This window comes from Hypanus sabinus, chromosome 4, assembly GCF_030144855.1.
Source record: "Hypanus sabinus isolate sHypSab1 chromosome 4, sHypSab1.hap1, whole genome shotgun sequence".
Taxonomy (NCBI): Eukaryota; Metazoa; Chordata; class Chondrichthyes; order Myliobatiformes; family Dasyatidae; genus Hypanus; species Hypanus sabinus.
The window spans coordinates 75488249-75515113 of NC_082709.1; the positions used below are offsets into that span (position 1 = coordinate 75488249).

At 42.2% G+C, this 26865-nt stretch overlaps 1 protein-coding gene across 1 annotated transcript in view; it reads right to left on the minus strand.

Annotated features, from left to right (window-relative positions):
• The window catches only part of trpm2 (transient receptor potential cation channel, subfamily M, member 2), a 172491-nt gene extending 146075 nt beyond the window's left edge, over positions 1-26416 (minus strand). Inside the window, exons 1-3 of the mRNA XM_059967444.1 lie at positions 26293-26416; positions 5168-5379; positions 1057-1145 (exon numbers count right to left, since the gene is read on the minus strand). Coding sequence (XP_059823427.1) covers positions 1057-1145; positions 5168-5335 — 257 coding nt within the window. The 5' untranslated portion in view covers positions 5336-5379; positions 26293-26416. The remainder of the gene's footprint in view (positions 1-1056; positions 1146-5167; positions 5380-26292) is intronic.
• Positions 26417-26865: the final 449 nt, after the last annotated feature.

Genomic DNA, 26865 nt, shown 5'->3' on the forward strand with positions numbered 1-26865 from the left:
GGTTTTTCTGATCCCAGCCAAAGATGTTACAGCTGTGTAGCCCCACTCACAGTGCGGGCTAGTGAAAGGTCAAAGGTGTCTGAGGGCCATTTATCTTTCCTATACACTCAGTGGCCACTTTATTCGGTATCTCCTGTAAAGTGGCCACTGAGTGTATGTTCTGCTGCTTTGAAGTTTGATGTGTTGCACATTCAGAGATGCTCTTCTGCTCTCTACTGTTGTAATGTGGTTATTTGGGTTACTGTCGCTTTCCTGTCAGCTTGAACCAGTCTGGCCATTCTCCTTTGACCTCCCTCATTAACAAGGCATTTCCACCCACAGAACTGCCCCTCACTGGATGTTCTTTTGTTTTTTTGGGCCATTCTTTGCAAACTCTAGAGACTGTTGTGCATGAAAATCCCAGGAGATCAGCAGTTTCAGAGATACGTGAATCACCATGTCTGACTCCAACTATCATTCCACGGTCAAAGCTACTTAGATCACATTTCTTCCCCATTCTGATGTTTGGTGTGAACAACAAATGAACCTCTTGACCCTGTCTGCATGCTTTTATGCATTGAATTGCTGCCATTTGATTGGCTGATTAGATATTTGCATTAACGAGCAGGTGTACAGGTGAACCTGATAAAGTTGGACACTGAGGTAAGTCTAGCAACAATGAGACTGTTGGGTTGTTCTGGGGCTGAGCACATCAGTCCAGTACCAACAGGAAGCATCTAAGGCATGGACACTCTCAGCACAGATGCAGGGAAGCCGTAGGAATGTTCAGCAGAGCTGGCATGTTAATGTGTGGCACTCATGAGTTGTACTAAGTAATATGGCATGATGAAGTTTATCATGGCGATTGCTGCTCATGGGTGAATATAGACACAAAGTGATTGAGCTGTCCAAGTGTCTTCCGCTGCTGAGACCACCCTCCGTGACAAGGGGATGATAAGCAGCAGGTGTACCCAGAGGTGGCCATGATTCAATAGCTTAACATGAACTCAGCCCATCAAACACCAGAGAGCACTGTAACCATCTTACCCCAGACCCAGGATCATAGACCATTCTTACCCCATGTCATTCAGGACATTCTCACTCTCCACAAAGTGAGTACAACTCTTCTTGGTGATGTTTCCCTGAATCCATGTTCTGAAGCAGCCCTGAAGAGAATACAAAATAATGAATGTAGCAAACTCAATGAACTGAGTTCTCAGTGGATTCCTCTCACTTCCTGCCCCACCCATATTACCGTGCTCCTATTCCTTCACCTTCCCTCTCCCCAAATCTCAGCCTCTGTCCTTTCCCCTCCCCTTTTCCCCTTCCCCTGTCTTTCAGTTTTTCAGATCTGTAAAGGCCAACTAGTACTGAAGTGGCTTGATATTCAAAGGTTTCAAAGATTATTTATTATCAAAGTATGTATAAATTAGACAACCTTGAGATTTGTCTGCTTACAGGCACCAGAAAGAACCCAGTTTAAACAAAGACCAACACACAATGCACAGAGAAAGAGGGAAAACACACACAAATAATGCAAACGATAGAAACAAGCAACAGCTTTCCAAAACAAATTGAGTCTGTGAACCCGAATCCCGGAGCAGACGGAGAAGGCTCATTGCCTTGGTGTCAGTTCATCTTATGAGGGGTGATTGGTAGGTTCATGGCCTAAGGTAGAAGGAGTCAATTTTAGAAAACCTGGCACATTTATTTTTCAAAACTATCTCCTCCTACATTTACGCACTTAGTCCAGCGATCATGGAGCGTACGGATCTTGGACCTCCAGAAAGTGTCCACAGCATGCGTGATTGATAAGTTCGTGGCCTGAGGTAGAAGGAGATGAGTTATACAGCTGTCGTTACATACACATGCAGGTCAACTCTTTGAGTGATTATGCAGAAAATCTGGTTAATAACTCATCTCCTTCTATCTTAGGCCCCAGACTTATCAATCACCCTGATGAGTTATTAATTGATGAATTATTAACTTCAAACTTTCTGCATAATCACTCAAAGAGTTGACCTTTCCTTCTTTTCTCTTTTAGTTGTCTTCTGTTGTGTTCTTAAAAGCTTCCTAATTCTCTAACTTTCCACTAACTGTTGCTATATTAGATGCCATCACTTTTCCTTTTATGCTTCCCTTGTCAGCCACAGCTTTGTCATCTTCTCTTTAGAATACTTCTTCTTTGGGAGGTATCTATCCTGCACCTTCCGAATTGCTCCCAGAAACTCCAGCTGTTGCTGTCTGCCGTCATCCCTGGCCTTCCAATCAACTTCGTCTGGCTCCTCTCTCATGCCTCTTTAACACCCTTGACTCCCCTGTAACACTGATACTTAAAGGGTGTAAAGTGGAAGGCTCAAGGTGAACATGAAACGATGGGGGAACTACGACTCCATAATTTTATAAGCAACTTTTTCCTTATGGATCGTACACTCTAATCCAAGCAGCATCATGATAAACCAGCACCCTCCCATGCCCCTTTATACTTCCTGTGATTGAATAACCAGAACTGCAAACAATATTCCAAAAATGGCCTAAAGCTAACCATCTACATAGCTGCAACATGACTTCCCAGTTTATATACTTCTTTATCATTTTATCATCTTTGTGGCACTTTCAGGTAGCAATGGACTTGGAGCCCAACATCTTTTTGCACATCAGTGTTGTTAAGAGTATCATTATCTGTGTACCTTCCCTTTATATTTGATCTCCTGAAGGGCAACAGGTCAAATTTGCCTGGATTAATCTCCATCTGATATTTCTCTGCCCATATCTAGTGATCTAGGAATAATGGTGAATAGTTCACTGAAGGTGGAATCTCATGTGGATAGGGTGGTGAAGAAAGCTTTTGGTATGCTGGCCTTTAAAAATCAGAGCATTGAGTATAGGAATTGGGATTTAATGTTAAAATTGTACAAGGCATTGATGAGGCCAAATTTGGAGTATTGTGTATGGTTCTGGTCACTGAATTATAGGAAAGATGTCAACAAAATGGAGAGAGTACAGAGGAGATTTACTAGAATGTTACCTGTGTTTCATCATCTAAGTTACAGGGAAAGGTTGAACAGGTTAGGTCTTTATTCTTTGGAGCGTAGAAGGTTGAGGGGGAACTTGATAGAGGTATTTAAAATTATGATGGGGATAGATTGAGTTGACATGAACAGGCTTTTTCCATTGAGGGTAGGGGAGATTCAAACAAGAGGACATGAGTTGAGAGTTAAGGGGCAAAAGTTTAGGGGTAACATGAGGGTGTTACTCAGAGACTGGTAGCTGTGTAGAACGAGCTTCCAGTAGAAGTGGTAGAGGCAGGTTCGATATTGTCATTTAAAGTAAAATTGGATTGGTATATGGACAGGAAAGGAATGGAGGGTTATGGGTTGAGTGCAGGTTGGTGGGACTAGGTGAGTGTAAATGTACGGCACGAACTAGAAGGGCCAAGATGGCCTGTTTCCATGCTGTAATTGTTATATGGTTATATCCGTGGCTGATATACACTCAGTGGCCACGTTTTAAGATTCACCTTTGCACCTGGTTGATATCTCAAATTTCTAATCAACCAATCATGTGGCAGCAGCTCAATGCATAAAAACATACAGACATGGTCAAAAGTTTCAGTTGTTGTTTAGACCAAATATTGGAATGGTGAAGAAATGTAAGTAAGTGACTTTGACCATGGAATGATTGTTAGTGCCAAATGGAATGGTTTGAGTATCACAGAAGCTGCTGATTTCCAGGATTTTTCATGCACAACAAACTCTAGTTTACAGAGAACGGTACAAAAAAAACCCAAAAGCATCCCGTGTTCAGCAGTTCTGTGGGCAAAAATGCTTTGTTAATGAGAGCAGAGGAGAAATGGCCAGACTGGTTCAATTTGACAGGCAGGTGACATTAACTCAAATAACCATACATTACAACTGTGGTGTGCAGAAGAGCATCTCTAAATGCACAGGTGAAGCCTCCCTGCCACTGTCCATTTGCATGGAGTGCTGCCACAAGAAAGCAGTATCTATCATCAAAGACCACCCCCCCCCTCATCCAGGCCATGCCCTCTTCTCACGACTACCATCAGGAAGGAGGTTCAGAAGCTTTAGGTCCCACCCCACCAGGTTCGGTAACAGTTATTACCCTACAACCATCAGGCTCCTGAACAGGTACAATAACTTCATTCACCACTACTCTGAACTGATACTACAACCTCCAGACTCATTTTCAAGGACTTTTAACACCTCAGCACTATTTTTACTTGTGCAACTTGTCTTCTTTTGCACATTGGTTGTTTGTGAATTTTTGTCCATTTATATATAGTTTTTCATAAAATACAATTGTGTTTCTTTTTCCCATGAATGCCCGCAAGAAATTGAATCTTAAGGTGGCAACATATATATACTTTGATATTAAATTTACTTTGAACTTTGATACCAGAGCCTGGACATGAGCTCTGTCTTATTTGATAAAACATTTGGCTCACGAGACCATGCTCTACTGGAGTGGGTATTCCCATCTTCTCCCTTGCTAATTCTGGAAGTCTTGGTCATTCACAACTCTGATATGGAAGTCAGCAGGAAAATCAATGTATCTCCATTCTGAGTATGCAGAATTTTGTGGAATCCTGCCTTAACCTCATTCCCAGCTTCCAGGGCTGTGTTCATATGCAGACCCTGGCTTGTTGATTCCAGGTTACAGTCATTAGTTATAGAGGGGAGGTGGCCGAGGTGAGTCACTTGACCATCTTTGAAACCCATCCCATTAGTACCGTGTTCCTGTGGTAAATGCACCCAGGATCCTACACTGGAATTTGGTGTGTTCCCAATGTAAACAGCAGGAGGTTTTCCTCACAAACTACCTATGTACCCACTCCACCAAGCATCTCTTGCCTCACCAAATGGAAGCCTTGTGCACGTCCCACACTGACTTCAGAACCCACAGAACCACCTTGGAAATGCATCATCCTCTGCTCCAAGGGACATCCGAAGACATGAACGGCTAGGCTGTTAGTGTGTTGATAGGATGCTGTGGAAAATTTGGATCCTGTGTCTCATCATGTATGGCACCTGCCCTGGAACTGTAGGGTACAATTGTGACCACTCAGAATGGAGTGTTCCCCATTTCTACAGATCTCTTTGGTGACTTTACACAAGACATTGGGAAAAGGAGACATTTCATCTGCTCACTTTGCTGAAGACTATACCTGTTCGTCAGAGCGTAATTTTGCTGAACATTCCCTCTTGTTGATGAAGCTCGGTCTTCGTTGGGTGGCTTTCAACATTTCATTGCTTTGCAAGGTTTTGAGTTGAACATAATTGCCTCCCTCAAGGGGAGAAATCCTGTTGACATTTTGCACCTCGTTGGAAGACATTCTGTAAGTTTTGTTATCCTCGTAGTCCTTGTCAGGTGTCACACCTGTGTGAAGAAGCAGGATGTTGGATCAGTTGACAAAAATTATGCATGGTAAAGAGATAATCCTTTGTTACAAGACAAAAGTAATTGGACAAAAACAATGTTCACTAGGATTTGAAAAATTACAACTGCAGAAAGGAGAAAAAAGGGATTAGTATTTGAGGAGCTCCAGAAATAAAAGCATTTAGTCATAATGCAATGACTTGAGTCGAGTATGAGTGGTTATTGGAGAATGGAAAATGCCTGTTTAATATGGAGGAGCTGATGTATAGGCAGCCAACACACGAGTTTTATTGATCAGAGTCAGGGTCCAGTGGTATGGAATACAAGATGACTGGGACTCTTCACTGCTGCAGCCTTCCTCCACCTTCACTGCCGTTGTGATCAATGTTTCTTCTAAAGTGTGAATATATGCGCAAGCACACATCTTCTCTACTAGCACAAAAAGGAATTTAAACTACTCGCAAAAGGTTGTCACCCTCTACTTCATTGGCATGATAAGTATATTTCACGATTGTACACAATCACATTTCCTTTTCCGATTTCTGATGCGGAAGATGTTGACAATGTGGAGATTCTGATGATTGGTCTGCGGATTTTAGATCCAGCTTATTTATACCATTTTTATTGATGGAATTATTCAGTGCACACCCATTGTCACCGGACAAAAAATTGTACAGAACTAGATTTTTACAGATGCTAGTCATTACAAATTAAAGGGAACATTGGTTGTGATGTGTCATCATCTTCTGCCAGCTTCACTGCTGAGGTCTTGGTTGTATTGCTCTTTGCCTGGAACCTCTCCCTTGACCTTACTTGCATGGGTGACCTTACCGGGAGCTAAACTCCAGACAGCATCACTCTCAGGAACTCACAGTCACTCCATCATGACAAAGTAACAAAGTGTTCAAAGAGCCATGATTTCATCAATGTACAGGAATGGCAAAAATAACGTTCACAGAGGCATCTACATTGAGATGTGGTCTTAAGGAGGAATATAATACAAGAGATGGACAGAAATTAGAAGCTGAAAATGGTAGTTGAATGAACTTGACAGGGTTGTATTGAACCATACTCTATCCAGATCTGTTATAGACATTAAAGATGGTTAAGTAGTTCACTACAACTGTGCAATATATAGATTAAAATGATGTATTCTTATTTGTAATTATAAGGGATCAAAAAGACTCCCTGTTTTTGAGTCCTAGAGTCGCCCAGCACAGAAAGAGGCCCTTTAGACCAACTAGTTCATTTTGATTGCGATAAATACCATCCCAGTTATTTACCTGCACTTGACAAATATCCTTCTAAACCTTTCCTATCCATGTAGTCATCTAAGTGTCTTTTAAATGTTGTTAATGTACCTGACCTATCCACTTTCTCGGCAACTCCTTGTGTATACAGACCACCACCGGATGAAAAAGTTAACCCTCCCAACCAGGTCTGAGGAACCAAGCCCTCTCGTTCTTGATTCCCCAAACCTGAGAAAAGGCCTGCATACATTTACCCTTTCTATGCCTGTCATGATTTTATAAAGGTTCACCCCTGATTCTCCTTCAAGTCCTGGCAACATCCATGCCATTTTTTCTGCCCTCTTTCCAGCTTAGTGGCATCTTTCTTTCCAGAGCAGATGAGTAAAACTAAACACATTATTCCAAATATGGCTTTCAAAAATGTTATATAACATTACAACTTCTATCTTCAGTTCCTGACTGATGAAGACCAGCTAGGTAAGTGGACTTGGAATGGCAAATTGCGTTCAATCAGATTAGTATGAGGTGTTGCATTTCGCAAAGACGGATCAGGGAAGGACATTCACGTTCAATGGTAGGGTCTGAGGGAATTCTGTAGATCGGAGGAACCTTGGATTGCAAGTACTTGGTTCCCTTAGGGTGACACCACTAATAGATTGCTTAGTGATGAAGGCCTATGGCACATCATTCAAGGCACTGAGTTGTAATGCTGTTGCAGATGTACAAGATGCCAGTGAGCTGCACACCTGGTAAGATGTACAGAACATTGCTCTAGTCACTCTCTTATAGGGCAGATGTTATCAAGCTGGAAAGAGTGCAAAGAAGATTTACAACAAAGTAACCCACCCTGCTCATGCACTGTTTGTCCCGCTCCTATCTGAGAGGAGGCTACACAGCAACTGTGCCAGGACCACCAGTCTCAAAGACTTTCCCCAGTCAGTAAGGCTGATCATCACCTGCACTCATTAACCCCTCCACCACGACTTTATCATTTCTTATCAGAGTTATTTTAAGTAGATGTAGTGACTGTTTCAGTGCAGCTCCAATGGGAATCATCAAATATTCCCATGAGGGACTACTACTGCTGAAATCAATAGTCATATCCATGGGTACATTGGTACGCAGCAACATTTTAAGACATTTTTAAAAAATCTACCGATACTTAAAATTGACGAAGCTCGGATGGCAGACTTGGATCATGAATGCAGCTCTCCTTTAAGAAAATGGAAATGGGGAGCTGCACCGGTCTGCCAGTTCAATTGAAATGCAGAGGCTTTAAACTTCCACTCCCAATTATTCTGCTGGAGAATGTCCAGTCTCTGGAGAATTAAATTGAAGACCTCAGAGCAGGATTGCTGTACCAGAGGGACATCAGGGACTGCTGTGTACTTTGCTTCACAGAAACATGGCTCTCACCTGCCATTTCATACACAACGCTGCAGCTTGCTGGCTCCAGTATTCTCCTCAAAGACAGGACAGCTCAGTCTTTTAAAGGCAGAGGAGGTGGAGTATGCTTTATGATTAACTCATTGTGGTGCACAACATGTCTCAGTCCTGCTCACCTGACCTGGAACATCTAAATGTCAAGTGTCATCTGCTTTATCTGCCGAGGGAGTTTTACACCATTATCCTGGTAGTGGTGTACATTCCACTGGAGGAGCTGGGCATTACAATCAGCAGGCACCAAACTGTGCACCCTGATGCCTTCCCTATCAGTGCAGGGGATTTCAACCAGGCCAGTTTGTAGACGTCTCTGAACAACTGTCACCAATGTATCAGCTATGGAACCAGAGGAGCCAACCCACTGTTATACCACCATCTAGAATGCGTACCGTGCCATCCCATGCCCACACTTTGGAAAGTCTGACTGCCTGGCTGTTGTTCTATTTTTAGTGTATATTCCAGATTAAAAACTGCAGCACCAGTGATGAGGATGAAGAAGATATGATCAATGGACGTGGAGGAGTGTTTACAAGACTGCTTTGAGTCAGTGAACTGGACAATATTCAGGGATTCATCTTTGTGTCTGAATAAGTATGCCACAGTTGTCACTGACTTCATCAAAACCTGTGTAAATGTGTGTATACTAGACATATTCAAACCAAAAGCTGGGGATGAACCAGGAGACCCATACTCTGCTGGGGCTAGATTTGCAGCATTCAAGGCTGGTGAATTATACAAGTCCAGGTATGACCTACAGAAGGCTATTTTAAGGGCAAAGAAGCAATTACAGTTGAGAGTAGAGATGAATTGAATGCATGTCAGCCATGGCAGGATTTGCAGGTCATTACTTCCTACAGAGTGAAACCTAACACTATGAATGGCTTGGTGCTTCACTCCCAGATGAGCTCCACAACTTTTATGCATACTTTGAAAGGGAGAATAAAACTATATTTTTGCTGCCTCAGAGGCCAATGTTAGATCATCTTTCATGAAGGCGAACCTGTGCAAGGCGTCAGGCCCTGATGGTGCACCTGATGGGTCTCTGAAACCCTGTGCCAACCAACCTGCTTCAAAAGGGTGACTATCATACCAGTGCTGGGTGAGCTGTATCAGCGACTATCACCCAGTGGTACTCACATCTTCTGTGATGAAATGCTTTGAAAGGTTGGCCATGGTGGGTATCAACTCCTGCCTAAGCAAGTACCTGGTCCTAGTGCGATTTGCTTATTGCCACATTAGGTTTAAAATGACACAATCTTATTGGCTCTCTGCTCACCCTGGACAATAAAAACACCTACCTCAGGCTGATGTTCAACATAGCTCAGTGATCAACACAGTCTAATCAACAAACTCCAAAGCCAGGGCCTGTACACCTCCATCTGCAGCTGGATCATTGACCTTTTCACTCAAGGATGCATTACTTAGCTCACAGCTGTACACTCTACAGCCACGATTTTGTGGCTAGCCATACCTCAAATGCCATCTATGAATTTGCCAATGACACAGCTATTGCTGCCAGAATTTCAAGGAGGTGTACAGAAGCAAGATAGATCAGCTGGTTGAGTGGTGTCACAGCAAAAACCTTGCGCTCACAGTCAGTAAGACCAAAGAACTTATTATGGACTTCAGGAAGGGAAAGTTGAGGGAACACACACTAGTCCTCATCAATGGATCAAAAGTGGAAAGGGTGAACAGTTTCAAGTTCCTGGGTGTCAACATCTCTGAGGATTTATCCTGGGCCCAACAAACTAAGGCACAACAGCAGCTATAATTCATTAGAAGTTTCTGAAGATACTCAACGACATGCAAATTTCTACCAGAAGTATCATAGAAAGCATTCTAACTGGTTGCATACTTCCTTAAGTGTCTGTGAAGAATAGACATGACATCTTCAGCTTTGACTAACTTCTATAGATATGTAGTGGAGCATTGGCTGTTTGGCAGAAAAAAGTGAGTGGGAATAAAGGGATCCTATTCTGGCTGGCTGCCAGTTACCAGTGGAGTTCCACAGTGGTCAGTGTTGGGACCACTACTTTTTACCATGTATGTCAATGATTTAGTATTAATGGATTTGTGGCTAAATTTGCTGATGATACAAAGATAGGTGGAGGAGTGGGTAGTGTTGAGGAAACAGAGAGCCTGCAGAGAGACTTAGATAGATTAGGGGAATGGGCAAAGAAGTGGCAAATGAAATACAATGTTGGAAAGTGTATAGTCAGGCACTTTAGTGGAAGAAATATGTGAACAGACTATTATTTAGATGGGGAGAGAATTCAAAATGCAGAGATGCAAAAGAACTCCGGGGTCCTTGTGCAGGATACCCTAAAGGTTAATCTCCAGGTTGAGTCAGTGATGCAGAAGGCAAAAGCAATGTAGGCATTCATTTTTAGAGGTACAGAATATAAGAGCATGGATGTGATATTGAATGTGGTCAAATGCACTCATGAGACCACACTTGAAGTATTTTGTGCAATTTTGGGCTTCTTATTTTAGAAAGGATATACTGACATTGGAGAAAGTTCAGAGAAGATTCACTGGAATGATTCCAGGAATGGAAGGGTTACTGTATGAGGAACATCTGGCAGCTTTTGGGCTGTATTCCCTGGAGTTCAGGAGAATTGGAGGGGGGAAATCTCATTGAAACATTCCGAATTTTAAAAGGCTTGAACAGATTAGATATGGCAAAGTTATTACCCATGGTAGGGGGAGTCTAGGACAAGAGGGCAAGACTTCAGGATTGTAGAATGTCAATTTAGAACAGAGATGCAGAGAAACTACTTTAGTTAGAAGGTCACAAACCTGTGGAACTTGTTGCTATGAGTGGCTGTGGAGGCTAAATTATTGGGTGCATTTAAGGCAGAGATAGATAGGTTCCTGATTAGCTGCGGCATCAAAGGGTATGGGGAGAAGGCAGGGGAATGGGAATGACGGGAAGAATTGGATCAGCCCATGACTGAATGGCGGAGCAGACTTGATGGGCTGAATGGCCTACTTCTGCTCCTATATCTTATGGTCTTATAGTCTTAATCCCGTCCACCATCTTTTCACTCATACCTCATCAAAGTTTAAAAGTTCAAAGTAAATTTATTATTAAAGTATGTATATGTCACCATATACAGCCCTGAGATTCATTTTCTTGTGGTCATACTCAATAAATCCTATAACCATAACAGAATCAATGAAAGACCACACCAATAAATGAAAGACCACACCAATAGGGTGGACAGCCATTGTACAAAAGACAGCAAACTGTGCAAATACAAAAAGAAAGTAGAAAAAGTCTTTTAAAAAAATAATAATATAAAAAAATAAACTGACTTTATTCCCTGGACCGTAGAAGAATGAGGGGAGATTTGATAGAGGTATATAAAATTATGATGGGTATAGATAGAGTGAATGAAAGCAGGCTTTTTCCACTGAGGCTAGGGGAGAAAAAAACCAGAGGACATGGGTTAAGGGTGAAGGGGAGATTAGGGGGGGCTTCTTCACACAGAGAGTGGTGGGAGTGTGGAATGAGCTACCAGATGAAGTGGTAAATGTGGGCTCACTTTTAACATTTAAGAAAAACTTGGACGTGCATGGATGAGAGGTGTATGGAGGGATTTGGGCCAAGTGCAGGTCAGTGGGACTAGGCAGAAAAATGGTTTGGCACAGCCAAGAAGGGCCAAAAGGCCCGTTTCTGTGCTGTAATGTTCTATGGTTCTAACTAATTAATTAATTAATTAATAGGCAATAAATTTTGAGAAGATGAGATGAAGAGTCCTTGAGTCCATAGGTTGTGGGACCAGCTTAGTGATGGGGGCAAGTGAAGTTGTGAAGTTATCCCCTCCCATTCAGGAGCCTGATAGTTGAGAAGTAATAACTGTTCCTGAACCTGGTAATGTGAGTCCTGAGGCTCCTGTACCTTTTTCCTGATGACAGCAACAAAAAGAAATGGTAATCTGGTTGGTGGGTGTCCCTGACAATGGATAGTGCTTTTCTGCGAGAATATTTTGTGTAGGTGTGCTCAGTGGTGCAGAGAGCTTTACCCATGATGGACTGGGCCATGTCCACTACTTTTTGCACTTTCCATTCAAGGTATTTCCATTTCAGCCTCTGATGAAGCCAGTCAATATACTCAATACCACATATCTATAGAAGTTAGTCAAAGCTAAAGATGTCATGTCTATTCTTCATAAACACTTAAGGAAGTATGCCCATTGCCAATTCTTTGCCCACTCCTCTATACCAGGAATAAATTAGGGTGCATGTATTTCAGATGTGGTGGCAAACACAGAATATGGGAGCATATACAGACTCTGAGGCAGCTGTGGAGTTATCAAGCCTAGGTTGTTTGAGCCTCCTTACACAAACCCCAGCAATCCAATAGCTCTTTAGTTGATCTTCTGTACAAGACGTTGTAATGATCTGGACACGTGGGTAGCTGACTTTCATTTTTCTTCTATGGAATCTGATTTTTTTAAATTTGGGAAATTCTCTGCTCTAGTGATTTCTAGGGACAACAGGCTAACTAGCCTATAATTCCCAGGATACTCTCATTTGACAGATCTTCACTCAATTGAGGAAAACCTGTAGATGTAGTGTATTTGAATTTTTAGAAGCTGCTACATAAAAGGCTGGTGCAAAGGGCACACTGTTATACTGGAAGTAAGTGAGCTTGAATTGAAGATAGGTTTTCATATAGAAACAGAGAATTAGAATAAATATGTTTTATTTGGAGTTAGAAAGATGTGGATTATGGAGTGACCCAGGGATCCAAGTCTTCAGGCCTTAATCATATACCCATTATGTTACTGATCTGGAGGAGGGAGCAGGCTGTAAGATACCTCGGTTTATTAATGACATCAAAACAGGTGGGAGTGCATGTTGAATGATAGCATTAATAAATTGGGGTAATTTAGCAAACTGAGGTTAATGAGGAAAAATGTGAAGGAGGGGGAATCAAGTCTATTATCTCACGGAGAGAAATCGCACATGAGTCAAGATCAGAGGGATTAATGTGTCCCTCTGTGTGAATCACAAAGGAAATGATCAGGCTGCTGCTGTAGTTAAGAAGGCAGATGACATATTTGCAAAGGCATTGGCATTTGGAAATTGGGAGGTATTGGTGCAATTGAATAACCTATAGATGAGGCCACACCTGGACTGCACATTTTTTTGTCTCCTAATTTAAGAAAGGATATACTTGCATTGTAAACATTCCAGGAGAGATTGACTGTGCTAATGTCTGAGTGTAAAAAGTTCTTTATTCCAAGCAGCTCCCAGAATTAGATGTGTTATGGAGGAAGTGAGTGTGCATGGATAGAAGACAGGTTTTCACATAGAAGCAGAAAAGCTTTGGAAAATGAGGGGACATGACATGATAGCTGGAAAGACACTTTTACGAATAGGACAATCTCATACAAAGGGACTTACTTGGTACACCTGTAAATCTGCACATTAATGCAAATATCTAGTTACCTAATCATGTTGCAGCAACTCAAAGCATAAAAGCATTCAAACTATGGTCAAGAGATTCAGTCGTTCTTCAGCCTTAACATCAAATGAGGAAGAAATCTGATCTAAATGGCTTTGACTGTGGAATGATTGTTAGTACCAGAAGGGGTGGTTTGAGTATCTCAGAAACTGCTGATCGCTCGAGCTTTTAACACACAGCAACCTCTAGAGTTTAAGGAGTGTGGTGGAAAAAACAAAAAACAAAACCAAAAAATCCACTGAGCAGCAGATCTGTGGGTGAAAGTGTCTCGTTAATGAGAGAGGTTGGAGGAGAATAGCCAGACTGGTTCAAGTTGACAGGAAGGTGACCATAACCACACATTACACCAGTAGTGAACAGATGGGCATCTTTGAATGCACAACACATTAAACCTTAAACCCTGGGCAGGCTGCAGCAGCAGAAGACCATAAACATCCACTCAGTGGCCACATTATTTGGTAATGGAGGTACTAAATAAAGTGGTTAGTGGATATATAAGGGGGTAGTATATGGAAGTATCTAATCCAGAGCATAATGCAGATGACATATTTAAAGAAAAGAGAAGGAAAAAAAAAACAAGTCAGGGAGTTCCAGACTACAGGAATCAGCAGAGCAAGGTGGTTGAGATTTTGGGCAGATTGGCCATGGTCATACCCAAATAGTGGGCAGCCTTAGGGGTTTAGATGTCTACTGTTTCTGTGATCTATCTATTTATTTGTTTATTTTTACTTTGAGATACAGCACATAACAGGTCCTTCCAGCTCAATGAGTTGCTTCTGTGCGATTCACCAGTTTGACCCTAGCCTAATTACAGGTCAATTTACAATGACTAGTTAACCTACTACCCACAGCATCTTCTTTGGATGTGGGGGGGGGGGAACTGTAGCATCCTCTGGAAACCCCACAAGCTCACAGGAAGAACATACAAACTTCTTATAGATAGTACCACAATTAAACTCCGAACTCCTTCCCAAGCTGTAATAGCCTTGTGCTAATCTCTATTACCATAGCGCCCTAAAACATTTTCTAAGCCTGCTAAGACAACCAATACTCCTGCCATATGCCATGGAATACCAGATGTTGAAGAATGTCCCTACCCATTAATTCTCTAACTACTAAGATTTCCACAGGGGATACAGTCAAACACTACTGATTTATCATTTGCTTTCATCCCCTGGCTTGATGCATTGGTCATCCTTATCTGTAATTGGTCCCACTCCTTCTTTGGTCACCCTTTTGCCCACGATTTTGGATTTTTGTCTAATCTTGCTCACCAGTGATACTTCATGCCCTGTGTCTGTGCTCCTAATTTCATCTCTAAGTATCCCTTTGTACATTGCTTTCTATAAGCCATGAACAAAAGAACAGATTCCAAAGTTCAGGAGACAGTGGCTGCCCTTGAAGTATGTGTAGCGTCAAGGAGCCTGAGTAAAAGTCATTGGGGATCCGAGGAAAATGCTCTGACAGCTGGTCATACGGCATGGAAATGCATGCTTTGGCCCATGCTGACCAAATTGCCTTCCAGAGCTTGTCCCATTTGCCTGCATGAGATCTGTATTTTTCCTATCCATGTACCTGCACAAAGTTCTTTTCACTTCTGTAACTGCATGCACATCTATCGCGTTCATTGGTAACTCATTCCATATACCAAACACCCTCTGTGTGAAAAACATACAGAGAACTGAAGTGATGTAAGAGAAAACTATATATTAAATGGAAGGACCATTAGTGGCTTTGATGTTTAGAGAGAGTGAATGAGACAGAGAGTTCTACCACATGGAAACTTGCCCTTCAGTCTACAAAGTCCATGCTGATGAAGGTGCTAGCCTACTTGCCTTTATTTGTCCTACATCCCTCTAAGCCTTTCCTATCTAAAGCTGGGATTGTAACTTGCACAGAGGAAGATGGCTGAGGTTGTTGGAAGTCATCAGGAAAATCCCCTTGGCCAAATCACACTCAGCTACTTCATCAATAATCATTTCCAGTAAGAAATGGAATAACCATCTGCTTCACATTCAGTGGGATTTACAATACCACATCTTGCAGCATCAAGCGTGCTGGAACAGCCGTGTAAATACTATGACTACAAGGGCACATCAGTGGTTGGCTAAACAGTAGAAAGGACTCACCTCCCCAAACCCCAAATCCTTCCCACAAGACACAGTCAGGAATGTCACTGAATATTCCCCACAGCTTCTCCATCCGCACCGGGGAGGTTGAACGCTACTCAGGATAAAGGGACTTACTTGATCTGCGCCTCATTCCCTCTAGTCAGCAACACAACAGAGTGGGTACCATCTACAAAATGCCGTCCAGTTAACCACTTAGGCACCACCCAAATCCACAACCTTCACTACCCAGAAGGACAAAAGCAGAGTGGGAGCACACTACCCGCAGCTTCCCCTGCATCTGGGTGGGAAGTAGGAAAGAGGCTTGCTTTACTGCTGTTTTGTTGCCCGCTGTTCTCTGTGTTGTTCTGCTAGGCATTCCGGGCATGCTATGTTGCTGTCAGAATGAGTGGCGACTCCTGTGGTCTGGCCCCAGCACTTCCCAATTGCTGTGGCTATTAATGCAAATGCCACATTAAACTGTATGCTTCAGTGTAGATTAGTCTGAAACTGGAAGTCTCACTCTGTGCTTACTTGGTAGTATATCATTAGTCCTTCATTGTCCCTGAATCTAAATCCTGGAAGACCTTCCCAGTGCCACTATAGAAAAATCTGTGAAGGTCAGTAGTTTAAGAAGGTCGTTTGTCACCACTGCCTCAAGGGTGCTTAAGAATGGCCTTGACATGCAGATTGCAAAGTAATTTTAATAAGTTTTTGTGGGGAGCTCACCAGCCACCACAATCCTGCTGAACCCACCACCAAGGGAACCAAGTACAGCTTCATTTCCCACCTACACCTCCAAGTGAATCCAGCAAACAACTCTGTGTATTGAGTGAACTTAATCCCATCTCACTTTAGGGAAGGTAATTTAGCCCTGGAGTGTACTTTATCTAAAGTGGATGAATTATAGAGAGAGGCTGTGAAGATATACGTTCTAATGCTTTGAGTGGAAAGGATTATAAGGCATGATTTCATAAGACCAAAAGACAGTAAGATCACAGGAGCAGAATTTAGACTTTTGGCCTACCGACTCTGCTCTGTCATTCGACCATGGCTTATTTGTTTTTCCTCTCAACCCCATTCTCCTGCCTTCTCCCAGTAACCTTTCACACCCTTACTAATCAGGAACCCATTGACCTCCGCTTTAAATATATCCAATGACTTGGCCTCCGCAGTCTCTGTAAAAATGAATTCCACAGATTCACCACCCTCTGGCAAAATAAATTCCTCTTCATCTCTCATTGAAGTGTTTAAGAACTGATTTGTTAATATGGAGAAAGAGAGACCATTTCCTCTGGTGAAAGAGCCTAAGCAAAGGTGAGTTATCCTGAAACTGGAACCAGACTATCCTCAAGTGTAAGTAGGGATTAGACTACACAGAGAGATGGTTCAGGATCTAACTACTATCACATATCAAAATGCCTTGCTTCTGTTGGAGAGTTGTACAGAAAAGGGCCTTTCAGCCCACCTTGGTCCATGGTTCTCCTTATTACCATCCACACTAATCCCATTTGCCCTCATTGTCTGTATATTTCTATACATTCCTTCTTTCAACAGCTGTCTAAGTATCTCCTAAACAGTGACTTTATTTGACTCTTCCACCTCCCTTGACAGTGTGTTCCAGATATCAACTACTTTTGGTATTAAAACTTTTCCCTCAGATTGCCTTGAAAACTCCTCTCATCTTAACCCCATACCTTCTTGTTTTTGGTATCTTTAGCATGATGCCAATTATAAATTATTTGCTTTAAACATTCACTTTTTCATGTTTTCCTTTACCCCAGTGTCTGCCTGCTGGGTTCGTCCCTGCACTTGCAGACAAAAAAGCCAAGATTTAAAAGATACAAAGCTCAGCCACAGAGATGCCTCTGCCTCAGACTTTACAAGGATTTCCAACATAGTCTAGTCAAACTTACGCAGAGATCCCAGCTGTCATTTCCAGTCACAGGACTTTGTGTTCTAAGGCTCAGCTGTTCTCTGTCTTCTATGACTTGCTTGATATAATGAATATTGTTGATCCATCTTGGAGCTGAGGAATTGCAAGAACTGTTGAATCACAATATAGAAAGTGTGCAAGGAAAGTGTGGTGTTTCTTGTGATTCCACTTAAGATTCTCTCGGTGGAATGGTCACAGCTTGGAGCGTGCCTGAGTTGCTTGGTTACATCCACTTGGGAACAGAGTTAGAGGAAAGGAAATACCACATATTCCACAAGGTATAATTAGACATTGTTGAAACAACCTCCTTGTCTTCCATTACATGATTGGGTTTGTTATAATCCTGACTGCCATCCTAACTATTTCCTGTATTCTTTGTACCTGGGACTCAGGGTACATTGAGATACCAAGCGAATAACTTAAAGTATTCATGTCTCTCCATGGCTACTCAGGCCACCTCTAATCCTACAAACCTTGCATTTCTCTGTATTTCTTTAATCTGGTTTTATTGTTTTCATCACTGACCCATTCTCTCCACCAGCTGTGGCAAGTGCCTGTGACAGTTAGAGCCAGACCCTGGAATTTCTTCATAGTCCCCTCCTTCTTTAAACGCTCCTTGGCACCAGTAGCATGTCTACCTTTAAGAATATTTGTTGCTTTAACTTGAGTTGTCAGTTTTTGACTCTTTTTGGTTGCAACCATGGCTATTTGCCTGAACTGATGCAAGTGATCTTGGTGTTTCAGTTCCCCAGCTTCCCATAAAAACCACATGCATCACATAGCACAGTGTCATGGGCTTTTACAGCACAGAAACAGACCCTTGGCTCAACTGTCCCCTGCCAACCAGGGTGCCCCATCCAAGTTGGTTTCACTTGCCAGATTTTGGCCCATATCCCTGTAAACCTTCCAAATCCTGTACCAAACTATCTTTTATTATACCTGGCTCAATCACTTTATCTGGCAATTTGTTCCACATACACACCTTCCTTTTGTCAAAAATGTTTCCCTCAATTTCTTATTATTCTTTTCACTCTATGCCCTCTAGTTCTTGATTCCTCAAATATGAGGAGAAAAGGCTGAGTATACTCACTCTGCCTATACCCGTAATGATTTTATATACCTTTATAATAGCAACCCCTTTTTGCCTACACTCCAAAGAATAAAGCCTTAGCCTATCCAACCTCTCTCCAGAACTCAGTCCCTCAAACCTTGGCAACTTTCCTGTCAATCCTTTTTGCTCTCCATCCAGTTTATTAACATCTTTCCTATAAGAGAGTAACTAAAGTTCAAAACAATATTCCAAGTGTGGCCTCACCAACATCTTATACAAGCGTGCCATGACCTCCCAACTTTTAGAGTCGGCAAGTAGTGCTGCAGCCACACAGCACCAGCAGCAGCAACCCAGGTGCAATCCTGGCTTTAGGTACTGTCGTTATGAAGTTTGCAGATACTCCTTGTGACTGAGGGAGCTTGCACCCAGGTGCTCTGATACCTTAAAGATATGCTGGCAGGTAAACTGGCTGCTGGCATTATGCCAATAGTGTTGGTCAGCAGCAGGAGAGTCAGAGGAAGCTAACGGGTATGTGAGAAAGGATGTGAGGCAATGCAGAAGAGTGGAACTGTAAGTCTGGAGATTATGGTGCAAGGCAGAGAAGGTTTTGGGTCTAACATGGCCAAATGAGATTGGTATAGATAGATACATTGAACACACTTTAGTGTGCTAAAGTGCCTGCTTCTCTATGTACAACTTGATGACTCTACACAAAGTACTTACGCCTATGTGTAACTTCAGTAGGTCTTCAGTGAGACACTCCCCACTGAGTGGACAGGACCTGCAAGATCAATGCTTAGGTTCACTGCATGCAATGTAGAACTAAACAGTGAGGTACACCGCAGCAATTCCAAGCAGGTCAGGGATAGCACACTACCACATCATTAAAGCTTGGAGCACAGTCGGCCACAATTTATATGACTGGATTTCAGAATCAAAAACATAAATAATAATAAATGCAGTTTGGACAAATGATTGGCCAATGAATTTAAACATTCATATGAATGAAGTTAAGAAATATTGTTTGAAAAATTGCAAAGTTCTCTATAGTTTTGCAAACTAAGGATATAAATTGGAAGAAGAGCAAACAGATTTGTTTTGAAGCACCTAAAAATGAATACATCCCTGGGTATACAAGGGACTGGAGTTCCTGCAATCTGGAGCAACACACAAAGTGTTGGAGGAAGTAATTGTGAAGAGAAATGGACAACTGACATTTCAGGTCAAGGTTCTTCATCTCCACTGAAGGGTAAGGGGAGATGGTCGAAATAAAAAGGTGGAAGGCGGGGTCAAACAATAACTGGCAAGTAGCAGGTGGATCCGGGTGCGAGGAGGGATGATTATAAGATAGAATTAGGCCAAATTGCCTATTGGGACTGCTCCACCATTCCATTATTGCTGATTTATTGTCCCTCTCAACCCCATTCTCCTGCCTTTTCCCCACAAACTTGATGTACTGACTAATCAAGAACCTATCAACTTCCACTTTAAATATGTCAATGGATTGGCTGCCACAGCCATCAGTGGCAATAAATTGGCTCAAGAAATTCATCCTCATCACTGTTGTAAATGGATAACCTTGTATTCTAAGGCTGCACCCTCTTGCCCTCGTCTCACTCACTATCGGAAACTTCCTCTCCACTTTAGCTTCATCTAGGTCTTTCAATATTTTATAGGTTTCAATGAGATCCCTCCTTATTCTTCTAAACTCCAGTAAGTAGACTCAGAGGATCATCCCTCCTCTTACCCGAATCTAACTGTTACTTTACAGTTATTGTTTGCCCCCGCCTTCCACCTTTTTATTTTGGCCATCTCCCCTTTATCCTTCAGTGGAAATGAAGGACCTTGACCGGAAATGTCAATTGTCCATTTCCCTCATATGTTAACTCTTTAATTACAGGAATTATTCTTGTGAACCTCCTCTGTGCCCTTTTCAATGCCAGCACATCTTTTCTTAAATAAGAGGATCAAACTGTGGTCTGACAAATGCCTTACAAAGCCTTAGCATCACATCCTTGTCCTTAAATTCTATCCTCTTGAAATAATTGCTAACATTTCATTTGGCTTCCTTGCCACCAGTTCAAACTACAAATTAATCACTAGGGGATTCTGCACAAGGACTCCCAAATCCCTTTGCACCTTTGGTTTTTGAATTTTCTCCTCATTTAGAAAATAGCCTACACCTTTCCTGCAACTAAAGTGCATGACCAAACATTATCCTACACTATATTCCATCTGACAGTTTGCTCATTATCCCAATCTGTCTAGGTCCTTTTTCAGACTCACTACTTCCTCTACCTATCTTTGCGTTGTCTGCAAACTTGGCTACAAAACTATCAACTCCATCATCATCCATCATCCAAATACTTGACAGGTAACATGAGAGGAAACAGTCCCATATGAACCCCTGTAGAACACCATTAATCACTGGCAGCCAACCTCAAAGGGGTCCCTTTATTCCCACTCTTTGCATCTTGTCAGTCAGCCAATCTATCCATGCTGGTATCTTTTTTGTAATATCATAGGCTCTTATCAAGCAGCCTCATGGTGACACCTTATGAAAGTCCTTCTGAAAATCCAATTAAACATCTACTGATTCTCCTTTGTTATTTCCTTAAAGAATTCCAACAGATCTGTCAGGCAAGATATCCCCTTTATGAAACCATGCTAAATTTGGCCTATTTTATCACGAGCCTCTAAGTACCCTAATAACTTATTCTTAAAAATCGACACCAACATCTTCTCAATCACTGAAGTCAGGTTAACTGCCCAGAACTTTCCTTTCTCCTGCATCCCTCTTTTCTTAAAGTGTAGAGTGACATTTGCAATTTTACAGTCTCCAGACCCATTCCAGGATCTAGGGATACTTGAAAGATCATTATTAATATCTCCACAATCTACCTCTTTCAGAACCCTAGGGTGTAGACCATCTGGTCAGATGACTTATCTACCTGCAGGTCTTTCAGATTCCAAAGCACCTTGTTCTTAGTAATAGCAATCACACTCACTTCTGCCCCTTCCTCCCCCCCCCTGCCCCGACACTCTCAAACTTCTGGCATTCTGCCAGTGTTCTCCACAGTGACTTATTAAGTTCATCTGCTATTTCTTTGACCCCCCCCCCATTACTACCTCTACAGCATCATTTTCCAGTGGTGCAATATCACTCCTGCTTCTCTCTTACTCTTTATCTATCTGAGAAAACTTTTGGTAACACACACAAAGTGCTGGAGGAGCTCTGAAGTTCAGGCAGCACCTAAGGAAATGAATAAGAGGTTGGTATTTTGGGCCGAGACCCTTCTTCAGAATGGGAAAGGAAGGGGGGAGATGCTGAAATAAAAGGGTAGGGGATGGAGGATAGCTAGAAGGTGATTGGTGGGTGGGAAAGTAAAAGGCTGGAGAGGGAGGAATCTGCTAGGAGAGGAGAGTGGACCATAGGAGAAAGGAAAGGCAGAGGGAATCCGGGAAGAGGTGATAGGCAGGTGCTAAGGGGTAAGAGTTGGGATAGAAGAAGAGGGGAGGGGGAGGGAAGCAGTTTTTTTACTGGTAGGAGAAATTGATATTCATGGCATTAGGTTGGAGGCTACCCAGACAGAATACAAAGTTCTGCTTCTTCATCCTGAGGGTGGACTCATCTTGGCACAAGAAGAGGCCATAGACTGACATGTTGGAACAGGAATGGGAATCAGAGTTAAAATGTCTGGCTACTGGGAAGTTCCGCTTTTGGCAAATGGAGCAGAGAAGTTTGACAAAGCAGAATCCCAATTTACAATGGGTCTTATCAATGTAAAGAGAGCACCGCAAGCACTGGACACAATAGACAACTACAGCAGATTCGCAGGTAAAGTTTTGCCTTACTTGGATGGACAGCTTAGGGCCCTGCATGGAGGTGAGGGAGGGATGAATGTGGCTCCTAGGCCACTTGCAGGGATAAGTGCCAGGAAGGAAATTATTTGGGAGGGATGAATGGCTAAGGGAACAACAGAGGGAGTGATCCCTGTAGAAAATGGAGAGAAGGGAGGTTAAGATGTGTTTGGTAGTAGGATCCCTTTGCAGAGATGCTGCAGAGAATAATATATTGTATGTGGAGGCTCATGCGGTAGTAGGTAAGGACAAGAGAAACTCTTCCACTGTTTCTCGGCAGGAAGATGGGATGAACATGGATGTTTGGGAAATAAAGGAGATACTCTTATTTCATCTTTTCTCTCTCTTTATGGCTTTTTAGTTGCCTTCAGTTAGTTTTCAAAAGCTTTCCAAACCTCTAACTTCCCACTAACTTCTGCTATATTATATACTCTCTCATTTGTTTTTATGCTGTATTTGACCTCCTTTGTCAGTCATGATTGTCTCAACCTCCCTTCAGAATACTTCTTCATCTTTATGGTGCATCTGTCCTGAGCCTCTTGAATTGCCTACAGAAACTCCAGCCATTGCTGCTCTGCCGTCATCCCTGCTAGTGTCCCCATCCAATCAACTTTGGCCAGCTCCTCTTTCATGCCTCTGTAATTCCCTTTACTCTGTAATACCAATACATCTGACTTTATCTTCTCCCTCTCAAACTGCAGGGTGAATTCTATCATATTATGATCACTGTCTCCTACGGGCTTCTTTACCTTAAGCTCCCAAATCAAATATGGTTCATTACACCATTCAAATCATGATTTGCAGATGAGGGAGGGAGAGAATGCGGTCAGAAGTTGGGAGGTGGTTCAGATTCAGATTTATATTTTTTATCACATGTTCATTAAACATACAGTGAAGTGTGTCATTTATGTTAACAACCAACACGACCTAAGAATGTTTTAAGTGTCATCACACATTCTAGCACCAAAATATGTTCACAATGTTCATTAGAACAACACAGAACACAATAGATGGAAGTAACAAAGACCTGAAGATGATGGAATTTGATAGGAGACAAATGCTAGCTGACAGAAAATCTTGCCTGACAAATATGTTGGAATCCTTTGAAGAAATAGCAAGCAGGATAGACAAAGGAGAATTTGTGGATGTGTATTTGGATTTTCAGAAAGCCTTTGACAAGGTGTTAAACAGGAGGCTGCTTAACGAGCTATTAGCCCATGGTATTACAGGAAGGATTCTAGCATGGATAAGACAGTGCTGATTGGCAGGAGGCAAAGAGAGGGAATAATGGAGCCTTTTCTGGCTGACTACCAGTGACTAGTGGTGTTCCACAGGGGTTTGTTTTGGGACCAATTATTTTCATAAATCAATGATTTGGGGGAATGAGCAAAGATATGGCAAATGGAATACAGTGTTGGGAAGTGATTGGTCATGCACTTTGGTAGAAGAAATGAAAGGGTTGACTATTTTCTAAATGGAGAGAAAATACAAAAATCTAAGGTTCAAAGGGACTTTGGAATACTTGTGCAGGATTCCCTAAAGGTTTAATTTGAAGGCTGAGACTGTGATGAGAAAGGCAAATGCAATGTTAGTATTCATTTCAAGAGGACTAGAATATAAAAGGCAAAGCTGTAATATTGAGATTATATAAAGCACTGGTGGGGCCTCACTTGGAGTATTCTGAACAGGTATGGACCTTTATCTTAGAAAGGATGTGCTGAAACTGGAGACAATAGATGCAGGAGTAGACCATTCAGCCCTTTGAGCCAGCACTGCCATTCACTGTGATCATGGGCGATCAACTACAACCAGTACCCCGTTCCTGCCTTCTCCCCAAATCCCTTGACTCCACTATCTTTAAGAGCTCTATCTAACTCTTTCTTGAAAGCATCCAGAGAATTGGCCTCCACTACCTTCTGAGGCAGAGCATTCCATAGATCCACAACTCTCTGGGTGAAAAAGTTTTTCCTCAACTCCGTTCTAAATGGCCTACCCCTTATTCTTAAACTGTGGTCTCTGGTTCTGGACTCCCCCAACATCGGGAATATATTTCCTGCCTCTAGCATGTTCAATCCCTTAATAGTCTTATATGTTCCTATCAGATCCCCTCTCATCCTTCTAAATTCCAGTGTATACAAGCCCAGTCACTCCAATCTTTCAACGTATGACAGTCCGCCATCCCGGGAATTAACCTTGTGAACCTACGCTGCATTCCCTCAATAGCAAGAATGCCCTTCCTCAAATTTGGAGACCAAAACTGCACACAATACTCCAGGTGTGGTCTCACCAGGGCCCTGTACAAAAGAGGTTGACAAAAATGACTCCAGGATTGAATGGCTTGTCATATGAAGAGCGTTTGATGACTCTGGGCATGTAATGCTGTAGGAACTCAGCAGGCCAGGTAGCAGCTATAGAAAAAAAAGTACAGATGATGTTTCGGGCTGAAAGCCTTCAGCAGGATTTGGTCATGCTTTTGTTTCCCAATAGATGCCGCCTGGCCTGCTGAGTTCCTCCAGCATTTTGTGTGACAGACAACGGATGAAAGAGCACAATGGGTCAAGCAGCACCAATGGAATGGAAAGCACATAGGCTTAAGATGTGAGGGAAAAAGATTTAAAGGATGGTGAATGGAACAAGCTGCCAGTAGTAGTTACTGCCCGTTATGCCACTGGTGTTTAGGGTAGCAATGAAGGTCCTTCATCTCTCTCTCTCCAAATAGTCACACACAAATATAGAAGGATTCTTCATTGTTGTCTCAGTTTCAATTTTTTTTAACCAGTCAGTGAGTTAGCCCTAAAATGAACCCCCCCCCCCGCAACCGGGAGGACCAGTAGACCACTCATAGTCTGGCCCCTACCCTTTGACCTGCTTGGCATGGGTGACCTACCAAGAGCCAAAGCATAAAGGTGTGACTCCAGCCAACATACCTCTCCAGGTCATTGAGGCATGCAAGTCTCCAGATGCTATGTCAAGGTTGTGATCCTCAGAACGAGTGGAGTAAAATTGCAATGTTTAAACAGCATCTAAAAGTTCTACCTGTTCTTCCTACCAGACCTTCTTCACCTCACCTCTTTCTTCTTCTCAATTTGCTGACCTACTGCAAATAGGAAGGAGGGGGTAGCAGCGTTACAGATACAGAGCAGATTCACCAGGATCTTGCCTGGGACGAATGTTTCTGTTACATGAAGAGACCAGAGAGGCTTGGATTCTTTTCTTTAGGTGGCTGCTGGGGACCTAATAAAGTTAAGAGATGCAAGGATAGAGTAGAAAGCAGGAAATTTTTCCCCATCACAGAGGCACCTAGAAGCAGAGGAGATGGGCTTTGACTAAAGGGGATCTGTGGAAGAACTGTCTCACTTAGAGGATGGTTGGAATCTGGAACTCATTGCCTGTGAGAATGGTGGAGGAAAGTACTGTCACAATATTTAACAAATATCTAAATGTACCCTTGAATCACCAAGGCATCATTGGCTTTGGCTCAAATGTTGGTAAATAGGAATGCTTGATGATTAGCAAAGGCGAGTGAGACAAGGAGAAAATTTAAGTCTTATATTACTATGCGACCTTAAAACCAGTGGAAAGTATTCACTCAGCTCTAAACACTGTCCTTGGCATTCATCCATGAATTTTCATTTTCATTCTTATTGGGCCCTATCTTTCCTGTGCAAGCTGTTAAGATCTTATTTTCAATTCCCATTTCTGCTGGTAGCTAATCTTCCCCAATGCACTCATTGTATCTCTTGATTGTTTAAAACTATACACTTAAAACCATAAACAGGAACTATTACCTTGAACAAGTTTTCTTAGCCACAGCCGAAGTTCAGCAAAGAAATTGCAAAGAGGTCTTCTGGCCAATACCTGCTCTTCCAGCACAGTCTGATTTTCATGTTACATAATCAGGCAACAATAAATATATGAGTTTGGCAAGGGTTTATATAACAAATAACATGTTTATTAAACACTGAAAACAAACCCCCCAAAAGTAAACAAACACTAACGTAACCAGAAATCAGCTGCTGTGTGGCAGCTTAAACAGTTCTTAAAGCAATGCAGCTCAAACAGTTCTTAAAACAATGTTGCAAAAACAGTTCTTTTAAGTAGGATTGCCACAAGTTCAAAATGCTCACGGTTCATTTAAGGGAGAGACTTTTTAAGATGATTTAAGTTCTCTTTCACATTGTTTTGCTTTGATCCCCGGCGTCGAACTTCCCACGAAAAATTTACGAAACGAAACGGCTTAAAGGCACTGACCTTTCCTTTATCACACTGTCCTCAATCTTCTGCTATCCTGCAGAGATTAACATGAGAACAGTCATCAAATTCCTTTCAAATAAAGATTAAATAAGGTCGAACCTGTTTCA